The 14,576-nt window shown below is 47.5% G+C and overlaps 1 protein-coding gene across 1 annotated transcript in view; it reads right to left on the bottom strand.

The window, feature by feature from the left end:
- LOC141974751 (scavenger receptor cysteine-rich type 1 protein M130-like) overlaps positions 1–14,576 on the bottom strand; it is a 53,032-nt gene that overhangs the window by 15,681 nt on the left and 22,775 nt on the right. Inside the window, 3 exon segments of the mRNA XM_074934729.1 lie at positions 486–803; positions 10,334–10,645; positions 11,080–11,394. Of these exon segments, the coding sequence (XP_074790830.1) occupies positions 486–803; positions 10,334–10,645; positions 11,080–11,394 (945 nt within the window).

Genomic DNA, 14,576 nt, shown 5'->3' with positions numbered 1-14,576 from the left:
AGCACATGATTTAAGATTAAGAAGTCACTAAAAATATTAGAACTGCTCAGAATTTTTATTTTCCTGGAAAAAAGTTAGACAAAAATAAATATTTTTTTTTCAAAAAAATAAAAATGTTTTTCCATAAAAACCTGAACATTGTCAATAAAAACAGCCTTTTGTGAAAATTTATGTTCTGTTGCAAATATTTTTCGGCAGAAAAAAGTTGATAAAAAACGGTTCTTGACCAGCTCTAATAAATACAAGATAAAGAGAGAGAGGTTGCTACAGAGGTTGCTGCAGGTTACCCCTATAATGTGGCTATGTTTTTTCTGTTTATAAAACAATATGTTTACTATAAAAGTGTCAACGTTTGAACCTCAGATCCATATTTTTTTGAGCTCTGATGAGATCACAGCACAAGATGAGCTGGAGGCAGGCCCTGGGGAGGGTTATGTTCCTATTGAACAAGGAGAGGATATTTTTAAGATTTCACGGTAAGTCACCTGAGCAAACAACACCGACATCCTCAGCAATTCGTGCCTGAGCGGTCTCAGATGTGGAGACATTGCAGAGAGTCAGACGAGTCTCATTTCCTGCACACTGGACACTTCTCAGCCCCACAGGGCCCATTCCTCGCTCAGACTTAGGGAGGTTAAAAGCTTTCTCAGAAACTCCACACTGGAGCTGCCTGCACACCACGCTGGCATCGTTCATGTCCCACTGGTCATCCAGCACTCTGCCCCACGCACCACGGAGGGAAATCTCAACTCTCCCATCGCACCGGCTCTCTCCATTCAACAGTCGGAGTGATGCTGAATGACCTGGGCTCAGGAGAGATGGGAAATACACTGAATATCACTCCCCGCTGGTACTGCATTAGAAATAATGCACAGGTGTAAAGGGAAACAAATTTCTGTGCTAAGTGGCTAAGTGGAAGATAACCCTCATCATTGTTCTGCGATACTGGGAGCAGCCTCTACAAGGGCTTCATTTGTCTCTGTACTCAGAAATGCAGGGGGTGATGGTGGGAAAGGCTTCCCCAGCTCTGAGGCCAGATCCTGTGAGGAGCTGGGCACCTCCTATTCAGTGTGAAGTGTTCTCACCTCCCTCTGAAGTCAATGTGAGCAGGGGGTGCTCAGGAGCACTGGGCAGATCAGGCCCTTGGTTACGAAAGTGCCCAGTGCAAAAGAGCTCAGCGCTCACCCAACATACTGATAGTGGCAGTGCTGTAAGATAGCTGTGATTAACAGGCGTCTGAGTGTCGGACTGCAACGAGTGCACCAAGCTCCTCACTTCCCTGCTACAATTCCCAAAGCCAGCACTACCAGGACACGTGGTTCCTTTAAACAGCCCCCCTGTCCTCTTTGTCCCTGTTCAATGCACATTAGTGACCCACGATCACCGAGTCAGCTCCAAACTCATAAGAAGCCAACAAAATAATATTTTTTTCAGGGTTTTTCCAGGCCAGGTCAGCAACTCTGGATGCCTGAATTACCTTTCTCATGAACTCTACCTATTGTCCTGGTTGGAGAGGATGCATGGAAGGATGAATGACCTCCCAGGAAATGGGGAAGACCATCCTAATTTTTAAAAGCTTTTATTTTTATTTTAAAATTGTGACCACTGAGCATATAAATGTGTTGAAGTTCTTAGTGGGAGAAGTCCATATTCTTTCAGGTAATTACTGTTATTGCAGATTTATAAAGTGCAAAAAGTACCTTGCATTCCAAAGAATCCATGTCATTTAAAAATATTATGATTTATAAACCTGTTAAAATTTCCTAAATAAATAGCTGTAAGAAAAAAACTATATATGTATGTCACAGAGGACAGCAATGACTAGAGCTGGTTGGAAATTTTACAATGAAATTAAAAATGCCGGTTCACCAAACCCAAAATTTCTCACAAAAGCCAGTTGTGTTTAATTAACTTTCACTGAATCAAAGGCAGTACTCCCATGAAACCTTTCTGCCAGGTAGGTTTACTTGCCTGGAGGGCTTCTGGGGAGCCTTGCCATGCAGGCTGCCCCAGGACTGGATACCACAGGCTTCTAGTGTTCTTGGCTCTGGCCCTGGGGCAGCCCCATTGTGCTTACTGCCCCAGGCCTGGAGACCCCAGACTTCTAGCCTTGGAAGCTCTGGGGCAGCCCCACCATGCTGACTGCCCTGGGACTGGGGACCCACATTTCTATGGCCCATGGCTCTGGGGCAGCTCTGCCTTGCCAGACAGAGTACCCACCGTGGAACTGGGAGCCTGACAGCCCTGGGAGACTCAGTTTAAGCCAGGAATCTCAGGAATTCTGGGCTTGCAGCTCTGCAGCAGAAAGCCTGGAAGCCTTAATTCTAACTAGAGCTTGGCTCTGGGCTCTACGGCAGAGAACCTGGAAGCCCTGAGAAGCCCAATTTGAGCTGGGGCTTTCAGGGATTCCTGGCTCACTCCCATGGAGCTGGTAGCCTGCAGGTCCTGGGACAGACTGCCAGGTTCTGCGGCTCGGTGAAAGCCTGACCATGCAAACTGCTCCAGGCTGGAGTCACCACTTGCCCCACCTACCTCCACTCTGTGCTTCACACTACATGTGAGAAGCTTGTGCTCTAGGCCTAGTGACACACTCCACTCCCTAACCTACCCAGTCCAAACACAGGGACCCACCTATCCAACTGCAGCTTTGCTCTGACCTCATCTGCTGCCACCCACATCACTGCTGTTTGGCTCCAGTGCTCAGGGATGAAAGATTTATTGGCAAAGATGGACAGAAGAATCATTTGCTAGGGAGTGATGAAGCAGGAGATTAGACATGGCTCTTCCATCTCATGTGCAAGGAGTGGAAGGTGTACAGTTTAATGGACATAGGCAAGACTTTGCTGTGTGGACATGGTAAGAGGGCTGGCATGGGGCACGGTGGCCAACAGGAGCCCAATCTCCTCCATAAACAAAGCAAACATTCCCCCTCCCTGAATTATAGAGTATGAATGGTCCCAGTTCCCTATGTGCGGAATTACAGTGCCCCTGCTCCTAGCCCAGGAGTGCATTGCGGGCTGCCTTCTTCTGTTTCAGAGTCTCCGCTTTTCCTGAAAAAGGACAATGAGGTGTCTCCTTTGGCAGCTGTGAAGGGGACTAGCTGATTATGGATTTTTACATTTTATCCTTAAAATAATCCAACAGTTTCCAGAGACCAACATACAGAACCTGGCTTAGAGAGGGACTGAAAGCAGCTATAAAAATTCAATATATAACAAAAAGAAGAATGGGGAAGTAGAAAATTGATAAGGAAAGCAAAGGGACTCAAAGAGAAATCTATGGCCAGCAGAGTTAAGGACAATAAGGTATATTAGGAATAAAAGGAATCTTAACAATAGTATTGGTCCATTACTGGATGGAAATGGTAAAATTGTCAATAACAATGTAGGAAAGACAGAAGTGTTCAATAAATATTTTTATTCTGTATTTGGAAAAAAGACAGATGATGTAATCATAACATGATTGTGTTGCACATTTCAATAGTAACTCGGAGGATAAACAGCAGCTACTAAGTTAAGTTGCATCTAAGAGTTTAAAGAGATTGAGGAGCTCAGTGTACCATTAATGTTGATTTTCAATAAGTCTTAAAATACTGAGGAAGTTCCAGAAGGCAGGAAGAAAGTTAATGTTGTACCAATATTTAAAAAGGGTAAACAGGATGACCTGAGTAATTATAAGCCTGTCAATCTGAGATCAAGCCTGTGCAGAATAACAGAGTGGTAGCATGGTAGCATGGGCAACAGTGAGCAGATACAGGCTATCTGCCCTGAGCACAAAGCTGCCTGGACCTCCTGGGTACATATTTGGGGCAGCTAAGCCATGTTGCCACTCACTGCTGCCCGTGCTACATGGCTTTGCTACTATTTTTAGTATGGTAGCTCAATGAAAGCTAGCGTAAGTATGTCTTCGTGAGGTGGGAATCACACCCTAACTCCAAAGTTACACATAGCCTTAGACTTATGTAAAAAAATTGACTTGGTATAGCACCATATTTTGATTAAGAAACTAGAACAATACATAATGAAGATGGCACATATTACATGCATTAAAAACTGGCTAACTGATAGGTCTCACAGTATAACTGTAAATCCAAAATCCTCATGGAGTGGGTGTGCTTCTAGTGGGGTCCCAGATGGATTGGTTCTAGGCCCTACACTATTTAACATTTTTACCAATGACCTGGAAGAGAACATAAAGTCATCACTGATAAAGTATGCAGATGACACAAAAATTATGAAGTGGTAAATAATGAAAAGGGCAAGTCACTAATACAGAGCAATCTGAATCACTTAGCCTTGGTCTACACTAGGAGTTGAGGTCAAATTTAGCAGCGTTAAAATCGATTTAACCCTGCACCCGTCCACACAACGAAGCCTTTTTTTTTTTACTTAAAGGACTCTTAAAATCGATTTCCTTACTCCACCCCCGACAAGGGGATTAGCGCTGAAATTGGACTTGCCCGGTCAAATTTGGGGTACTGTGGACACAATCAGACGGTATTGGCCTCCGGGAGCTATCCCAGAGTGCTCCATTCTGACCGCTCTGGACAGCACTCTCAAGTCAGATGCACTGGCCAGGTAGACAGGAAAAGGCCCGCGAACTTTTGAATTTCAATTTCCTGTTTGGCCAGCGTGGCAAGCTGCAGGTGACCATGCAGAGCTCATCAGCAGACGTGACCATGATGGAGTCCCAGAATCGCAAAAGAGCTCCAGCAAGGACCGAACGGGAGGTACGGGATCTGATCGCTGTATGGGGAGAGGAATCCGTGCTATCAGAACTCTGTTCCAGTTTTCGAAATGCCAAAACATTTGTCAAAATCTCCCAGGGCATGAAGGACAGAGGCCATAACAGGGACCTGAAGCTGTGCCGCATGAAACTTAAGGAGCTGAGGCAAGCCAACCAGAAAACCAGAGAGGCGAATGGCTGCTCCGGGTCAGAGCCCAAAACATGCTGCTTCTATGATGAGCTGCATGCCATTTTAGGGGGTTCAGCCACCACTACCTGAGCCATGTTGTTTGACTCCTTCAATGGAGATGGAGGCAACACGGAAGCAGGTTTTGGGGACGAGGAAAATGATGACGATGAGGTTGTAGATAGCTCACAGCAAGCAAGCGGAGAAACCGGTTTTCCCCGACAGCCAGGAACTGTTTCTCACCCTAGACCTGGAGCCAGTACCCCCCGAACCCACCCAAGGCTGCCTCCTGGACCCGCCAGGCAGAGAAGGGACCTCTGGTGAGTGTACCTTTTAAAATACTATACATGGTTTAAAAGCAAGCATATTTAATGATTAATTTGCCCTAGCATTCGCGGCTCTCCTGGATGTACTCCCAAAGCCTTTGCAAAAGGTTTCTGGGGAAGGCAGCCTTATTCCGTCCACCATGGTAGGACACTTTACCACTCCAGGCCAGTAGCATGTACTCGGGAATCATTGTAGAAAAAAGCATTGCAGTGTATGTTTGCTGGCGTTCAAACAACATCTGTTCTTTATCTCTCTGTTATCCTCCGGAGAGTGATATCATTCATGGTCACCTGGTTGAAATAGGGTGCTTTTCTTAAGGGGACATTCAGAGGTGCCTGTTCCTGCTCGGCTGTTTGCCTGTAGCTGAACAGAAATGTTCCCCGCTGTTAGCCACAGAGAGGGGGGAGGGTGGCGGGGCTAGCCATGTTGTGGGGGGAGGCAAAATGCGACCTTGTAATGAAAGCACATGTGCTATGTAATGTTAACAGCAAGGTTTACTGTGAAAGAGTGTACCCATTGTTCTATAAAATGTGTCTTTTTAAATATCACTGTCTTTTTTTTTCTCCACCAGCTGCATGTGTTTCAAGGATCACAGGATCTTCTCCTTCCCAGAGGCTAGCAAAGATTAGAAGGTGAAAAAAAGGACTCGCGATGAAATGTTCTCTGAGCTCATGCTGTCCTCCCACACTGACAGAGCACAGACGAATGCGTGGAGGCAGACAGTGTAAGTGGCGGGTTGAAGAGAGGGTTGAAGCTGAAAGGTGGCAGCAGCATGATGAGAGGAGGCAGGATTCAATGCTGAGGCTGCTGGAGGATCAAATTAATATGCTCCAGCGTATGGTTGAGCTGCAGGAAAGGCAGCAGTATCACAGACCGCTGCACCGCGCCCTCCTGTGCTCTTCTAACCGCCCTGGTGTCTGGCTGTGCGTACCCAGCAGCCAGGCGATTTGCCTCAACCTCCCCCCCCACCATAAATGTCTCCCCCTTACTCTCACAGATATTGTGGAGAGCACAGCAAGCAGTAATAACAGTGGGAATATTGGTTTCGCTGAGGTCTAACTGAGTCAGTAAACTGCACCAGCGTGCTTTTAAACGTCCAAATGCACATTCTACCCCTATTCTGCACTTGTTCAGCCTGTAGTTGAACAGCTCCTGACTACTGTCCAGGCTGCCTGTGTATGGCTTCATGAGCCATGGCATTAAGGGGTAGGCTGGGTCCCCAAGGATAACTATAGGCATTTCAACATCCCCAACGGTTATTTTCTGGTCTGGGAATAAAGTCCCTTCCTGCAGCTTTTGAAACAGACCAGAGTTCCTGAAGATGCAAGCGTCATGTACCTTTCCCAGCCATCCCACACTGATGTTGGTGAAACGTCCCTTGTGATCCACCAGTGCTTGCAGCACTATTGAAAAGTACCCCTTGCGGTTTATGTACTCGCCGGCTTGGTGCTCCGGTGCCAAGATAGGGATATGGGTTCCGTCTATGGCCCCACCACAGTTAGGGAATCCCATTGCAGCAAAGCCATCCACTATGACCTGCACATTTCCCAGGGTCACTACCCTTGATATCAGCAGATCTTTGATTGTGTTGGCTACTTGCATCACAGCATCCCCCACAGTAGATTTGCCCTCTCCAAATTGATTCCCGACTGACCGGTAGCTGTCTGGCGTTGCAAGCTTCCACAGGGCTAGTGCCACTCGCTTCTTAACTGTGAGGGCTGCTCTCATCTTGGTATTCTTGCACCTCAGGGCAGGGGAAAGCAAGTCACAAAGTTCCATGAAAGTGCCCTTACGCATGCGAAAGTTTCACAGCCGCTGGGAATCGTCCCAGACTTCCAACACTATGCGGTCCCACCAGTCTGTGCTTGTTGCCCGAGCCCAGAATCAGTGTTCCACCGCATGAACCTGCCCCATTAGCACCATGATGCCCACATTGCCAGGGCCCGTGCTTTGAGAGAAGTCTGTGTCCATGTCCTCATCACTCTTGTCACCGCACTGATGTTGCCTACTTGCCCGGTTTTGCTTTGCCAGGTTCTGGTGCTGCATATACTGCTGGATAATGCGTGTGGTGTTTAATGTGCTCCTAATTTCCAAAGTGATCTGAGTGGGCTCCATGCTTGCCGGGGTATGGCATCTTCACAGAAAAAAGGTGCAGAACAATTGTCTGCTGTTGCCCCGATGGAAGGAGGGGCGACTGACAACATGGCTTACAGGGAATTAAAATCAACAAAGGGGGTGGCTTTGCGAGAAACTGAATGGCCCCCTCAAGGATAGAACTCAAAACTGGGTTTAGCAGGCCGTTGATTTCATGGAGGGAGGAAGGAGAAAATGAATACAAAACAAATCTGGTCTATTTCTTGTTTTGAGCCACTTTATCTATCTTTATAGATCTTGCTGGCAACAGACTGTGCAGTATGACTGCTAGCCATTGTCATCTCCTGGGTGCTCGGCAGAAGACGGTGCAGTATGACTGCTGGCCATCATCTTCTGCTGGCTGCTGATTAAAAGACAGTACACTGCCGGTAGGACTGAATCGCCATGAGACGAAACTTAAAAGGGAAATGACCTGGCTGAGTCACTCCCATGTTTGCCCAGGCGCCCCGACCTCATCAAGGTCAGTTAAAAGAGCACCCAGGACTACGTCAACAACAGCTACCAGTCATACTGCACTGTCTGCTGCCAAAAGGCAATAAACTGCTGCTGTGTAGCAATGCAGTACCGCGTCTGCCAGCACCCAGGAGACATATGGTGACGGTGAGCTGAGCGGGCTCCATGCTTGCTGTGGTATGGTGTCTGCACAGGTAACTCAAGAAAAAAGGCGGAAAACGATTGTCTGCCCTTGCTCTCACGGAAGGAGGGAGGAAAGGGGGGCCTGACGATATGTACCCAGAACCACCCGTGACAATGTTTTAGCCCCAACAGGCACTGGGATTTCTACCCAGAATTCAAATGGGTGGCGGAGCCTGCGGGAACTGTGGGATAGCTACCCACAGTGCAAGGCTCCGGAAGTCTACGGTTGCCTCGGTACTGTGGACACACTCCGCCGACTACATGCACTTAGAGCATTTGTGTGGGGACACACACAATTGACTGTATAAAAATGCTTTCTACAAAACCAACTTCTATAAATTCAACCTAATTTCGTAGTGTAGACATACCCTTGGTAAGATAGACAGAAGCAAACAATATATGTTTTAATATGGTTAAATGTATCTAGGAGCAAAGAATGTCGGCCATACTTACATGATGGGGGATTCTATCCTGGGAAGCACTGACTCTGGAAAAGATTTAGGGGTCATGGTGGATAATCTCCTGAACATAAGTTATCAGAGCAACACTGTGGTCAAAAGGGCTGATGTGATCCTTGGATGCATAAACAGGGGAATCTTGAGTAGGAGTAGAGAAATTATTTTACCCCTGTATTTGGCACTGGTGCAACCACTGTTGTAATACGACATCTTGTTCTGGTATCCACAATTCAAGAAGGATGTTATCAATTGGAGAGGGTTCAGAAAAGAACCAGAATAATAATTGATGGATTGGAAGCATGCTTTAGAGTGCTAGACTCAAGGAGCTCGATCTATTTAACTTGACAAAGAGAAGGTTAAGGGGTGGCTTAATCACTCTGTATATCTACATGGGGAACAAATATTTGATAATAGGCTCTTCAGATTAAAAGATGAAGGTATAATAAGACCCAGTGGCTGGAAGTTGAAGCTAGACAGATTCAGAATAGAAAACAGTGAGCGTAATTAACCATTGGAACAATTTACCAAGGGTCATGGTGGATTCTCCATCACTGTCAAATTTTAAATCAAGACTGGGTGTTTTTTTAAAACCATATGGTCTAGTTGAAAAGAAATTATTTTGAGGAAGGTCTATGGCTTCTGTTATACAGGAGATCAGACTAGATCACAATGGTACTTTCTGGCCTTGGAATCTAGAAATCTATGAAACATACTCCGTCAGCTACTTCTGTTCTCTAGTGTGGCATGAAAAAGCCTTTGAAGTTGATTCGGGGAAAGCTTCAGAGAAACCTTGAGGAAAAAAAGACCCCTGCAGTATTTGTGTTGCTTTGTAGAGGAGGATCTTCAGCAAAGCACCAGCTGCTGTCACTAAGCGCTAGTCTACACTAGAAGTGCTAAATCAGCACAACTCTACTAATGCAGCCTGCACAGCTGTAGATCTGGTGAAGACAGTCTATGCTAATGGGAGAGAGTTCTGCCTTCAGCATAATTACTCCACCTCCATGAGAGGTGGAAGCTATGTCAGTGGGAAAATGTCTCCTGCCGACATAACGTCATAAGTGGACAGAAGTTAGGTCGCTATAACTTGTGATGCTCAGGGGGGTAGCTTTTTCACACCCCTGAGCAATGGAAGTTATATCAACATATGTGGTAGTGTAGACATACCCTGAGAGCAAGATCTGAGTCAGGTGCTAAATTTCACACAGACCCTGCTCTTAGGGACATCTAAGCCTGCTCAAGAGCCATCTGAACACTTTTCTGAAAACCAGGATCTTTTGTAAAGAAATTACTATTATATGTAGTGTTTGGGGGTATTAGTTATCTATAAACATATACACACACACTGTGCAAAATCTGCAGATTAGGGCTGCAGACTAAAAGCATGTGACACAGTTTGGATAAGCGGGGGAGGGAGAAGAGGAAGCATTTTGTCCAGAACACTGGGGCAAACACCTACTTTTCCAGAGAGTAAAATTGGATTGTAATGGCACCACAGCTTGGATGACATCTCTGCATATAGCTTACTTCTGAAATGCCAGTCTCAACCTGATGAATGGCTGGATCAGTCCTGCTGAGATCTGAAGGAATCTGTGAACTGCAAAACTCAAGTTTACAGTGCATAGCCATTCTCTCCAGTTCACTCTACTGTAGTACTAGGATCTACCTCACGACCCCACTCACTGCATCCAGAGGGGTCTCTGTTCTGGGGAACATGAAATGAAGAAAGCAAGTTTCTGGTACCCCTATCTACATTGAATAATGTAGTCAATGGGACTACTCGTGAACGTACTAATCTGGGCAGTACATTGCACTGTAACTAACATATACACGTCTATATTAAACTTACCTGAGCAAATAACCCTGGCCGTGTCTCTGGGGGAGCAGGCTGGGTTGCCCAGGGCTGTGTGAGAACAATCCCACAGACAGGATTCAGTCCCTTCACAATGAAAAGCGTCGCTCCATACGGTTCCTCTCCCTTCCCCAAAATAGGCTCCTCCCCAGGTCGACTCGGCGTATCCACAGTTCAGCTGATGGCAGAGGACATTGGCATCTTGCAAATCCCAGTGGGAGTCACAGAGGCTTCCCCATGTGTCTCCATGTCGGATCTCCACTCTCCCGGAGCACTCGGTGCCATTCACTAACCTGCCGCCTGAGCACTCTGAGTACAAGGGAAAGTAAGTGTTGAGATGGCGCAGTGATCAGTGTTAATGGCAACAACAGGGAAGGGAGTGGGGAACAGGAAGGGATTGTTGCTCGTGCTCAGTGCTAGCAGTTACTCTGTGGGGCTGTGTGGCTTTTCTCCATCAGCATATGCACAAACTGATACTTGATCCATCCCACTTAGTGCAAAGGGAGGACAAGAGTCTTTCATATATGCATCTTCATACCACCCTGTGAGACAGGGAAGTACAGTTATCCCCATTTTACAGGAGGGGAATTGAGGCCCAGAGAGACTAAGGAACTTCCCCCGGGTCATATAGGATTTTGTGTTGGAGCAGGAACTGAACACAGCTCTCCCACGGCCCAGGCTAGTGCTCTAACCACTGGACATTCCTTCCTCTGCTTTCAGCTCCTCTTCCCACTGCAGCTCACCTGAACACACCACACTGGCTTTGCTCCCAGGGGGACACTCAGTTGTACCCAGCGCAGTAACAGGACAGTCCCTCAGACGGGATTCGTTCCTCTCGCAGCCAAACGTGCCGTTCCAGACAGGCCCATCTCCTGTCCCAAAGAGCTGCCCTGTTGGCACTGACAGGGCGAATCCACAGTCAAGCTGCTGGCAGAGGGTGTGGGCAGCCTGTAAATCCCACTGGGAATCACAGAGGGTTCCCCAGGCACCTCCATGGTGAAGCTCCACTCTCCCCGAACACCCTGTGCTGCCATTTGCCAGCCTGTACCCGGCATACCCTGAGAACAAGGAAAAGGGAGATCAGAGGGACATTTCTCTTACACAATTGTCTACAGAGATGAGATAAAGGAGCCCCAGTTACCTGGGATCAATAATAATTAATTCACAGCTTACTGGGGACTTTTTTAACTCAGGACACACAGACTTTATAATCAGGCTCTTACACTAAGAGCATAAGAATTGCCATACTGAGTCAGACCAGAAGTCCATCTAGCCCAGTATCCTGTCTTTCAACAGTGCCCAATGCCAGGTGCTTCAGAGGGAATGAACAGAACATGTAACCATCAAGTGATCCATCCCCTGTTCCCCATTCTCAATTTCTGGCAAAACTAAGGCTAGGGACACCATTCCTGCCCATCCTGGCTAATAGCCATTGATGGACCTATTCTCCATGAATGTATCTAGTTTTTTTTGGAACCCTGTTTATAGTTTTGGCATTCACAACATCCTCTGGCAAGGAGTTCCACAGGTTGACTGTGCGTTGTGTGAACAAATACTTCCTTTTGCTTGTTTTAAACCTGCTGCCTAATAATTTCATTTGGTGACCCTTAGTTCTTATGTTATAAGGGTACGACTCAGTCATGGGTATTTTTAGTAAAATTCATGGACAGGTCATGGGCAATAAACAAAAATTCACGGCCCATGACTTATACTATAAATACTCCTGACTAAATCTTGGGGTGGCTGCTGCGGGGGCACACCCCAGGGGGCTGCTGCTGGAGGAGGGGGCTGGGGCCAGCGGCACCTGCAGCCGGGGGTCCACTGGAGCAGCAGCTGCTCCGGCCGCCCTGGGGACAACTGCCAGGAGCCACCAGAACAGCGGCTTCTTCAGCCACCCAGGAACCACTACTGGGAGCCACCAGAGCAGCGGTTGCTCTGACTACCCCGGGAACTGCTGCTCGGGCAGTCCCCAGGGCCAGCTACCTGAGGCTGCCAGAGCAGCAGCTGGTGCGACTAGCCCCGGGCTGCTCCAGCAGTGGCTGGTGCGACTGTCCCTGGGGCACCTGAGCAGCTGGCCCCCAAACTAGCTGCTCAGGTGGTCCCAGGGCCACCCACATTGGCCACTGCAGAAGTCACGGAGGTTGCGGAAAGTCACAGAATCTGTGACTTCTGCGACCTCTGTGACAGACATGGAGCCCGAATTATGAGGAGAAATAACACTTCCTTATTTACTTTCTCCACAGCAGTCATGATTTTATAGACCTCTATCATATCCCCCCTTAGTCATCTCTTTTGAAAGCTGAAAAATCCCAGTCTTTTCAATCTTTCCTCATATGGAAGCTGTTCCATACCCCTATCATTTTTGTTGCTTTTTTCTGAACCTTTTCCAATTCCAAAATATATATATTTTTCTGAGATGGGACGACCAGATCTGCACACAGTATTCAAGATGTGGACATACCATGGATTTATATAGAGGCAATTCAATATTCTCCGTCTTATTATCTGTCCCTTTCTTGATGATTCCCAACATTTTGTAAGCTTTTTTGACTGCTGCTGCACATTGAGTGGATGTTTTCAAAGAACTATCCACAATCACTCCAAGATCTCTTTCTTGAGTGGTAACAGCTAATTTAGACCCCACCATTTTATATTGTGGCAAGATGGCAGATGTTTATATGGTGGGTCCTGAGCTTTTCTTGGGGAGGGGCTAAGATGCCACCCCTTGCCCCTGCTCTTGGGTGCCGAGGGTCCCGCTACTAGCCCGGGAAGGTGGTAGAGGAGGGAAGCAGGGAAGGGGTCTGGGTTTGCTCCTCACTCTGAGTCCCAGCCCCTCTCAATCCCTGCAGGTTTCTTACTCTCGTCCCCCTTAGGTGGGGTTACCCTCGGTCCTTAGGTGTTGGGGGGAAGGGAATCCCCCTGTCCCGCTGGGGCAGGGTCTCCCTTACTTCAATTCTCAGGTCTTCCAAATCTCTCAACAAACCTCCAAGCTCCAGTCCTCTCTCCTTCCTCCTCCTCCTCCAACTGCCTGAAGCAGGGGGTTTTATTAGGTTCCTGACAGGGTTTAATTGACCACAGGTGCTCCAATTAATCTGTAGCAACCCTCTCTAGTCTACAGGGAACCACGCCTTAATTAGCCTAGGGTTTATATATTCCTCCTTGACCACTCTACCGCTGCTCCCTGGCTCTTCTGTATCACATACCACCACCACCACTCAATACCATGGGGTTGGGTTACTTGGGACGAGTGACAGTGTTGTCGTGACAGGCTATCCGCTTTGCCGTGTTGGCTTCCAGCTCTGTGCTGTATCCAGAAGTGGAAAGGTTGTAGGGATAGAAGCCATCTAGTCACTCGTGCATTCCTCTCCTTGTTTGTGTGCATCCATTGGAGCGGGGCATGGTCTATCACAAGAGTGAACCGCCGCCCAAGCAGGTAATACTGTAGAATTTCCATGGCCCATTTAACCGCTAGGTATTCTTTTTCTACTACGGCATATCGTTGCTCCCTGGGCAGGAGCTTTTGGCTAAGGTAAAGGATTGGGTGCTCCTCATCCCCCACCATCTGTGAAAGGACAACCCCAAGTCCTACCTCCGAGGCATCTGAAAGATGAATTAGTTTTTAAAATCTGGGGCTATGAGCACTGGATGACTGCAAAGGGCCATCCTTAGGTCTCTGAAAGCTTCTTCTGCCGCTTCGGTCCACTTAACTATCTCCGGGCCCCGAGCTCTTGTGAGGGATGAGCTGGCAATAGTACCCCACTATCCCTAAGAATGCTCTGACTTGCTTCTTCTGGATTGGGCGGGGCCATTCCTGTATTGCCTTCACTTTGTTCCATTGGGGCTTCAACAGGCCCCTTCCAACTACATACCCGAGGTATATGGCCTCGGCTAACCCTATTGCACATTTGGACAGGTTAGCGGTGAGGCCAGCCTGTCTAAGGGTATCTAGTACCACTTCCACTTTCTCCCAGTCAGGGCTATGGATTACCACATCATCTAAATAGGTGGCAGCATACTTGGCATGGGGTCGAAGTAATCTGTCCATCAATCGTTGGAAAGTCGCGGGGGCCCCATGGAGCCCAAAAGGGAGGACGGTATATTGGAAAAGGCCATTGGGCATAGACAAAGCGATATGGCTTTATTGTCACCCTTGCTCCGGGAGAGGTGACAATGTGGTGCTGGATCAGCGTTGTATGGCCTGGTTGTGTAAAGAAGACGTCTTGGTTCCTCTGGATCATTT

This window comes from Natator depressus, chromosome 1, assembly GCF_965152275.1.
Source record: "Natator depressus isolate rNatDep1 chromosome 1, rNatDep2.hap1, whole genome shotgun sequence".
Lineage (NCBI taxonomy): Eukaryota > Metazoa > Chordata > Testudines > Cheloniidae > Natator > Natator depressus.
This window is presented reverse-complemented; position numbering and strand designations above follow the sequence as displayed.